This window comes from Engraulis encrasicolus, chromosome 21 (assembly GCF_034702125.1).
Source record: "Engraulis encrasicolus isolate BLACKSEA-1 chromosome 21, IST_EnEncr_1.0, whole genome shotgun sequence".
Classification (NCBI taxonomy): domain Eukaryota; kingdom Metazoa; phylum Chordata; class Actinopteri; order Clupeiformes; family Engraulidae; genus Engraulis; species Engraulis encrasicolus.
The window spans coordinates 26,235,484-26,245,253 of record NC_085877.1 but is presented as its reverse complement, the minus strand read 5'-3'; the positions used below and the strand labels follow the sequence as shown (position 1 = coordinate 26,245,253).

The 9,770-nt window shown below is 40.7% G+C and overlaps 1 protein-coding gene across 1 annotated transcript; it reads right to left on the bottom strand.

Moving 5' to 3' along the window:
• Positions 1-2,098: 2,098 nt before the first annotated feature.
• LOC134437047 (mucin-2-like) lies at positions 2,099-9,480 on the bottom strand. The gene is made up of 10 exons (XM_063186480.1): positions 9,368-9,480; positions 8,970-9,037; positions 8,462-8,773; positions 7,924-8,291; positions 7,753-7,817; positions 7,419-7,597; positions 6,826-6,941; positions 5,734-5,798; positions 4,789-4,931; positions 2,099-3,691 (listed from the first exon to the last, which is right to left on the bottom strand). The coding sequence occupies exons 2-10, from the start codon at positions 9,007-9,009 to the stop codon at positions 3,600-3,602; spliced, it is 1,380 nt and encodes a 459-aa protein (XP_063042550.1). The 5' UTR covers positions 9,010-9,037; positions 9,368-9,480; the 3' UTR covers positions 2,099-3,599.
• Between the last annotated feature and the right edge of the window lie 290 nt (positions 9,481-9,770).

Below are 9,770 nucleotides of genomic sequence, written 5' to 3'. Positions count from 1 at the left end.
CAATGCTTTTTTTACAGTCTACCGACAGTAGTTGTATGGGTCATCCGTCTGGCTGTTCACTGTCTGGACAGCTCTAACTTTTTCTCTAAATGTCAGTGATGACATTGGTGCTATTTGTCTCGATGACAAAAGACATGCCGCTTTGTTTCTTTGTCCGTGTGAAATCCGGCAGATAAGGAACATGAACTCCTCCACACTCTTCATGAAAACAGGTGTAGGCCTACACACACAGTCCATTTTTACAGTGTTAATTCAAAAATTAGATAATTGACTTTAAGTGTCAGGAAAAGCGCTATATGAAACGTAGGCCTATGTATTATTATTATTGTATTATTACTACTTTGACACTTCCTTAGTCTTGAAGAAGTGTTGAGTCAAGACTGCCATTTTTACTGTGCTAAGTGAAGGAAGAGGAATATGACAAGGCTTTTTGCGTAGGCCTATGTATTATTATTATTGTATTATTACTACTTTGACACTTCCTTAGTCTTGAAGAAGTGTTGAGTCAAGACTGCCATTTTTACTGTGCTAAGTGAAGGAAGAGGAATATGACAAGGCTTTTTAAAAAATGTAGTATTTGTGGTGCAGTGAAACCTGCCATGACGCATTTGTGTCCACACCTCATCTTGTCTTGTCTTTGTCACACTCTACAACAGCCAGCTTATCTCTGTATAGGCTGCAAACATTCCATGACTAGCTCAAGTCAAGAAGCCATCATACATAGCTGATACAGTTGTCGCCACAGTTATTTATAAACAGGGTGGAGCTGGAAATAAATAGGTAAGCAAATGGGCGGGTGGGGTTGGAGGGGGGGGGGGAGTAGTAGGGGGCTGTGATGAGCCTAAGCTGTATCCTGTTGTGGTCACCCTACAAATGCTATAGAGTCTAGCATCTAGCAGCTAGACCAACTCGTCAGGCAAATTTTGAGGCTTTTTTTGGCCGCCAGGTGAGTTTGCCAAGTTTATAACCCTATCACCTGTACATATACTGTACAATGGCTACGTTTACATGAGACATTTAATTCAGAACTGACTTTAATTTTAAATAAAGCCTAATTCCGCTTTGAAAACGTCATGTAAATGCTTCACAATTCGGAATTAAATGACTGATCAAAGTAAACTTGGCGGATATGTTTGATTCTGAATTATTAATTCGGAATGAAAAATGTCATGTTAACGTAGCCATACACATATCCTTAATTCCCCTATAGGGACCAATAATTACTGTACACTTCTACTACTACTCTACATGTAAGTGTCTCCTTTGGCCACTAGAGGGAGAAGGATATGGACTTACAAAAGACAAAAATACAAAACACAAGTACTAAAGTCAAACATAGGCTATGTCTCATACCTACAGGGTGTGACTGTGCTCTGATGGTGGGGTGGAGACACAGAAGGGTTATGTAAGGTTTACTGCCTTTAGATCCCACTCCAGGAGTTAAACAGCAAATTCACACAGTCGTGGTAAATCACTTTCGAGTTACTGTAGGCCTATATGTGGTTTATGAGTTTACTTTAAGGGAACCAAATAAACCATATGCAAATTGTACCGCTAGTAGTCTTATTAATTTAGGAAATATTTATAGGCCTACATCAAAAGCTTGTTTTTTATCCAGAACTCCCAGAAGACTAGTTTTGCATTTAAACTTTTGCAATTATCCAGGTACTCATGAATACTCAGCATGACTTTTTGTGGTCCACATGACTGGTCCACTCACAATGGTACAGTATGGTACTGTAATATTTTACATGCATTTTTCACATAACAATACAGCATACACAGGAAAATGCTGTTAAAATGCTCAGCATTCCAGAGAGATGATTCTCAAGTCTAGTGTAATATCCAGTGTATCTCTAGATGAATGCTAGATGTATTCTAGATGAATACATCTGAAGTGTATTTGATACCATGCAATACTCTCTAAGTATTGAAGTAATTTTTGAAGCATTATTGATGCATTTTTACTGCATAATTTTGCAATGCTACAGTATTTTTTAACTGAAAGTACAGCTGCTGCATCAGAAACCCACAGGGAAAACAATGGATCACAAGCCTAAAACAGGGGTGTTCACAAAAAGTTATTACAAATGCTTTATTGATAGATCTGATAAATACACATTCATTCAGGAGACATAGAGAGCTGAACCACAGACAAGTTTTCTCTCTCTTCCTGTCTCCCTCTCCAACAGAAAAAACCTAATCAGATGTACACGTTCTGCAGGTAATTGTTCTTTCTTTATAAAGCACAATATACAGTAGTACATTTTCCACTATAATTACACATGTCCAAGTAACACAAAAAATGACAATGATGTGGCAAATTTGTCTGAAGCACACTCTACTCAGTAAACAATACAGTGTTAATTCAACACCGGATTGAACAACTTCTTGAGTGTAATTGATCCCACAGTACTCTGTATGTGTTGTCTTGAGATTGTATCTCCTGCGTCTTGCTATTAAGAAAGTATAACAAGTCATTGGCTATACGTTTACATGGAACGCTTAATGTCGAATTAACTCACTTTCATTCTGAATAAAAGTTAATTCCGCTTTGAAAACCTCATGTGAACACTTCATAATTGGGAATTAGAAGAAAGATCAAAGTGAACTCGACGGAACTATTTAATGCTGATTACTAATTCGGAATTAAAAACTTAATGTAAACATAGTGATTGTCACCATTATACACACAACATGTTTGACTGGACAGTATGACGCCTGTGGAGGCCTTTTTTCAGTTCTCTGTTCATACGTGCCTCACCCGTGCAAGGGGGGCAGCCCCAAATGGCACTCGAAAGGGAGTAGTGCGGCGAGACGATACCATGCTACCTCAGTAATGGAAGAGGATGGGGGAGAGCACTGGTTAATTCCTGGGCAGTCGAACTGGCAACCTTTGGGCTACAAGTCAGACACCCTAACCGCTTACCCATGACTGCCCATGTGGCATACTCGGCCCATGTGACGTGGCATACTCTGTTTATTCTACTTGGTGATCCACAGTCTTTTTTTATTCTCCAACCCTAATCGCCTTCGTGAAAGCAAAACAAGTCATTGGCATAGAGGGAGTTTGGTTTGTGGTAAGCCATTTGAACATTTAAGGTTAAGGTATATGGTAAGTTATTTGAATATTTAACATGAATAGCTGACCAGCAGCGATTTAGATGAGATTCCTAACACACCTAACACAGACATAACTATACTGCTGAGTATTAGGCAAAGGTGATAGTGCAGGACATATGTGGTATCTTATCAATTTTACCAACATAGAAGTCCTCTCTCTTAAGAATAAATAAGCTTTTTGTATATGCAACTCATCAACGAAAGTATTTTCAATAAACAAAATACAATATCTCAGAAAACGCTATGAATATTATTATCCTTCATGGTTACAAAATACACCAAAGCAATAAATATGTATATAATTTAAGTGCATTTCATTTGAAATAATGTTAAGACTTGTGACTTATTGCGCAAATCATTGCACAACAAGGCTCCTCCGTGTCTAGGGGGCGGAGCTGAGTTGATTCCTCTTCACGAGCTCTTCATCTTCTCAGTCAAGGTCAAAGGTGACAGGTCAAGGTCAAATGTCAAGTTGACTACCAAGGCCGGGACACAGCCAGAGACAGGAGGACGAGTCCACACGCACTGAGGAGGTTGACTCTACTGCTGACTTCTGCACTGGAGACCGCTGTGGAAACAAAAGCACCAGAGAGACTTTAGACTTACGTAAAACAAAAAAGTGTGTCTGTGTGTGTGTGTGTGTGTGTGTGTGTGTGTGTGTGTGTGTGTGTGTGTGTGTGTGTGTGTGTGTGTGTGTGTGTGTGTGTGTGTGTGTGTGTGTGTGTGCGTGCGTGTGCGTGTGAGCAAGCACGCGCATGTGTGTGTGTGTGTGTGTGTGTATGTGTGTGTGCATTTCATTTGAAATAATGTTAAGACTTGTGACTAATTGCGCAATTGTGTGTGTGTGCGTGTATTGGAGAATTGGAAATTAGATGAAGAAAAAAAGGCAGAAGTCAATACAAATACATTTTCTCATCAAATTGTGTGAAATAAACACACACAGCCTCATACACAACAAACAGCATCTTACAACGTACAAGCTGCCCACCAACATGATACACAGAGATCTGCCAGTTCCAGGTTTAGAAAGTAAAATACCTGACAGAAATGTCATCCAAACCGCTCTGAATCAGCTGATCATTATGACGACTCTCCAATGACTGCATTTCTCGAAAGTGTAGTTGTTAGCCAATTAGTAACTTGGGTAGTTGCCAATGGGACATTGCATTGCCAACAAAGAAGTAGCTGACATAGTTAGCAACTATGGTCTCAAGAAATGCACCCCAGGTACACTTGCTAGTATACCAGTAAGTTAAGTCACCTCTCTTTGGCGGAAACTGTGGCTGAGTTTTTACTCTCTGAACCTGACAGTGGCAGCCTTGATACCCTCTCTATATTTCAAAGGGTGCCGAAACTGCATTACCATAAGCTCCTTGCCTTTAAAGGATACTGTCCCATTGTTGGAAATAATCGTATTTTACACCTCCCCTTGAGTTAAATAAAAGGGTTTTACCGTCCTCCTGTACTTTCAGCCGTTCTCTGGGTATGGCAGCACAAATTTAACCCCAAGCTAGCAGTTAACATTGAATGCTAAGAGACCACTTAGCCGCCAGATGGTCTCATAGGACTCAATGTTAACTGCTAGCTTGGAGGTAAAATTTACACTACCATACCCAGAGAACAGTTGTTTACCAATCACACACATAAACATCTGCTGGTGCTAACCTGTGCCGTTGATTTCCAAGATGGTGAAAGTGAGGGTCCCGTTAACCGCTGCCTTGGTGAGCGTGGCGATGATTTGGCTATCGGAGGGCATTGTGGAATTGGACGTGAATGTGATGTCCGTCATATGGATGATGGAGCCATTGCTGCATAGTAAAAAATGTAGCACAGTGTTAATATAACTCTTTTTTTAAATATTAGTGTTGTTATAAATCTTCGCACACTTCAGGTCTTTTTTTTGTGCAAAGAAGCTTAACTTGACTTGAAAAAGACCTGAAGTGTGCGGATTGTCTCCTTTTTATACAGACATTTCTACTTAATCCTGCTAGTCCTTCTAAACAGATGAGCGGTGGCCTATCACAACTTTAGTTATTATAAATCTTTAAAAAGTTGAAATAAACTTTGTTTCAGATAACATTTGCTCCCACTCAATTACTAGAGGTCAGGTTCAGAGTTCAGAGTTCAGTGTAACATTTTCAGAGAAAAATTCTACTCAATATTGTGGAAATATTAAGAGCTGTAGAGTTACTGTAGAGTTACTGTAAAATTTCACGGGCCACCAGCGGAATTGGACACATTTGACTGTCCACTGACAGTAATTTGTCTGTCCACGGTGTTGTATATACTCTATGTACTGTACTCTGAAATTCTGACACCGCATTTTCTTACTGTGTGGTGGAAGGGGAGGGGGAAAAAAACAGCTTTCAATTCAATACAATGTCAGCTTACTGCCTGCATACACATGCTCAGAGAGAGAGAGAGAGAGAGAGAGAGAGAGAGAGAGAGAGAGAGAGAGAGAGAAGCACACAAGATGATAAAGACAGGGACAGATACAGGGCCGGATGAATATGCTACACAGAGAGAAAAGGGAGTGTAGAGCGTGAGGGAGAAAGATACTGAACGAAGAGACAAAGTCTGGGGCATCGTTGCAGTTTGAATAATAGGTACCTGAAAGCAGTACAGGCCAGGCTGGTAAAGTTGTTTGGGAAGTCTTCGATGAAGAATGGTTCGAGCTGATAAAAGAATTGAAAACCAAAGATGTCAGTTAGCAAGACTATTGATCTCTAAAAAACATTGACAATGAGGAAGTATGTACAAAGTACTGTTTGTGTACCATTAGACTACTGCGCAAGGTTAACATGATTAATGACAGCTCTGAAAGTAACTTGTGTGGAAATGTTTTCATTGCGCATACACTATTATACTAGAATGTTAAAAATAGCATGAACTTCTAAAGCAACATGATCTCTCAGAATTCCGTGGAATACAGAAAGCACTTCCATGAGTCAATCACAGTAAACAATTCCGTGTCCACGGAATTTTGGCAAAATCTGTGAAACTGACACAGATTTCGTGTCCCAAAGCTCTGTGTCCATTCCACCGAATTCTGAGAGATCAGGCTGTCTAAACAGGCAGCGTCAGTGATAGACTGTCCTTTTCATCTGGCTGACTAACTTCATCACACATTACTTCCTTAAAACACACACACACACACACACACACACACACACACACACACACACACACACACACACACACACACACACACACACACACACACACACACACACACACACACAGATTAGGTCTTTCAAAGGCACTTCAAGTACCCTAATGTTTTGACTCTCGAAAAAAAATGTACAAAATATAAAACTCTATGGTTCCATGCTTTGCGTCTGGCGTTTGCTGTAACTGTAGCTGGCTGTAACAACGCTAAGCACTGTAAGTTACCATAAGAGCAGGGAACCGACTCTCTGTACCCAGCAAAAACACTGTGTAATTCTGGGACCAAATACACACTAGAAGATTGACTCTCTAAGTGTGGAATGAACATTGCATTATTTTTACAGTGTAGTTCTCTTTGAGTGACAGTTCCACTTCCAACCTGGAGCAAGGTGGATGGAAAATTGAAGTGCAGTCAAGTAAGTTGCTAAATTTGTTAGCAATGATGCTGTTGAGCAACGCACCCCTGTACAGCGACCAAAAGGGGAAATTGGTTTTTAAATTGGCAAACTTTCAGATGTAGAGTAGTCCCATTACCTCTTTCTTGACGCTTGAGCATTTGGATTGGAAGGCCGCAGAGGTTGACAACAACAGGTCAGAGGTGAACGTCTCATTGGTGCGGAACGAGGGCATGCCTTTTGATTTTGGAGCACCTGGCCACACACACACACACACACACACACACACACACACACACACACACACACACACACACACACACACACACACACACACACACACACACACACCAGTGTTAATATAACTCTGGTCCCACTCAAAAAAAATAGTCTTCATTGTATTATTTTGTCCGTGTGACATTCTCAGAATAAATTCTACCCAATACTGAGTAAATTACACTGTCCACCCTCAGAATTGTACACTAAATTATTACTCCACTTTTGAGGTTTGAGTAATTTAACTCTCTTTGAATGTATATTACATAAGTTTACTCTAAAATGTTGACACCCCATTTTTTTCTGTGAAGGTTCGTTGGAGGACAGACTTATGAGGCTTTTGTTTCTCTAGTTCTTTTTTGAAAAGAAAAGCAAACAAACGAAAGAAGAAAAAAAAACGTGCTTGTCACACCTTTGGAATGACAGTTGGCGTGAAGACTTGAATGAAGAACTTACTAGTGACTTGGATGGACGAGGCATCGACAGACAAAGTGAAGTTTGTCGCTGACGGGTCGTTAACGGCGTCTGTTAAGGTCTGCACCACGTCGGTGCTCTGAGGAAGGGGCTCTGTGGAGGCCTCGTTGAACACCAGCTCCACGTCTGTATTTACGTTGTCCGTCCGACTTCCTCCCAAACTGAGGACAAAAAAAATATTATTATAATTTTTGTTATTATAGTTTTTGTTTTGTTTGTTGTTTCACTATACAGTATGTGTAGCCAGTAAGTCAGAATGCAGCCTGCATAAATGACAACACATGTGAATGTTTTAATTTGGAGGGAAATTTCTTACCTGAAGGCTATCACTATGGCCCGCACGAACCGTGATCCATATTTTTGACTGTAGACCACAAAGAGCTGTGCACATAAAAAAAATAATATCAGTCGAGATATTTTGCCTTCTGCTTCTAGAAATGAATGGTATCACATTGAATTGGTTTTAATAACTATTGTCCGCACTCACCTGAGTTTCAACCTTTTCTGCTTCCTGCTTGAACTCTGGACTGGCTGGGTTGGCGAGAGCCGGCTGATATACCACAATGATAACAAGCGCTACCTCAACAGTGGGAGGGGGCCGAGGAGCTACAGTAGTAGTAGTGGTGGCTGCTGTGGTAGTGGTAGTAGTGGTGGGTGTGGTGGTAGTAGTAGTAGTGGTGGGTGTGGTGGTAGTGGTAGTAGTGGTGGGTGTGGTGGTAGTGGTAGTTGGTGTAGTGGTTGTTGTGGTGGTAGTGGTAGTTGGGGTAGTTGACGTGGTAGGTGGTGCAGTGGTTGCTGTGATACCCGTTGTTGGGGCATTAATTGCAACAGTGGTAGCTGTGATGGTGGGTGAGCCTGGATGACAATTGAGGAAGTTTTCACAGAGTCAGTGCACAACATAAATGAAAGCATTGTTTCAATTTGCCCTACAATGCTGAGTGCAATATGAAACTAGCTGGTCTGCAGTAGCAAAGGTTTTTTTTCTATAAAGTGGATAATGGACACAATTAGCAGCATTTTCTTACCATCAATCCCAGAACCCTCTATGTCATCTGTGGTTGCCCGTCGGAACCTCCCACCACGGTTTAGCTGTGTCATCCAAAACGTGTCTCTCTTTCTCTTTGTGGGTTCCTCTTTGGGAAGGGCGGGCAACTTGCGATCAGACTTCTCAGAGTTGTCCATTGGGTCCACCAACAAGTATGCTGTGTCGTCTTTGTCAAATATGCTGTCTTCAGCATATGAATTGTGTTCAGGGACAAAGCTGCCTTTTGAGTCAGTGTCTTGCAGTGCGTGTTGGGGACTCAGAGAGTAAGAGCTTGTGGACTGAAAAGAAAAGCCTTTGCATGGAAATACACAATGGGAAAAACATTAGTGACACTAATAAAACATAATAAAAAATAATTAATAAAAATAATAAATTTGTAATGTAAATTTTGTTGAATGAATGAATGAATGAATGAATGAATGCACCAATCTATCAATCAATTAACCAATCAATCAATCAATCAATTGTAAAAGACAGCTCCATCTCACCTAGAATCAAAATGATTACAACTGATGCCATTTTCCACATTTTTTATTATCTCTCACCGTTGAATAATCTGTGGGGGAAACAATATAAATTAATTGAAATGAAACAAGTAAAGACATAAACCAGTAAACAAGTAAAGACATAACCTGGCACTATAGCAAAAGTCAAGTCAAGTCAGCTTTTATTGTCAGTTTCTTCGTATGCACAAGTCAGGAAAAGGAAATTACATTTTCTCTCTATACCATGCCAAGACATAGACATACACAAGACTATAGGATCGTTGGAGCAGTTTTTGAAACATTTTCTACAGTACACATAACTCTGCACACAGTTATTGTAGCCCATTACGCACTGGTCTAAGAGTGAAGAAGCAAGGGGCCACAACCCGATTCGTACTTACCCTGAGCCAGACAGCTGTGGTTAAATCCTTATGGTACCTCCAAGCGCACAAGCAAGTGGTGATGCTGGAACAGCAAATAGGCCTGCAGTAGGTCTTTAAGGCTCCTCTTTATCCTGCTGCTTTCCTGAGTAACTGTGCACTGTGGTGCCATACATATATATACACACACACAACAAGGAGTGGTACAGGGGCTTAGGCTGTGTTGAGGTGAGAAATGTGAGGATGTGTTGATAAGATCTGCTGGTACTGTACAAACGCAATGGATGCAGAGCGGAGTGAAACGTCACTCCATTATCACCGAACCATCTTAGCACCATTGTGCTCAGCGCCTATTGTTGGTGGAGACAGACTTTTTTAACAGTCTTAAAAAGAGTGCATACCAAAGGGATTGGAACTTGCTGAT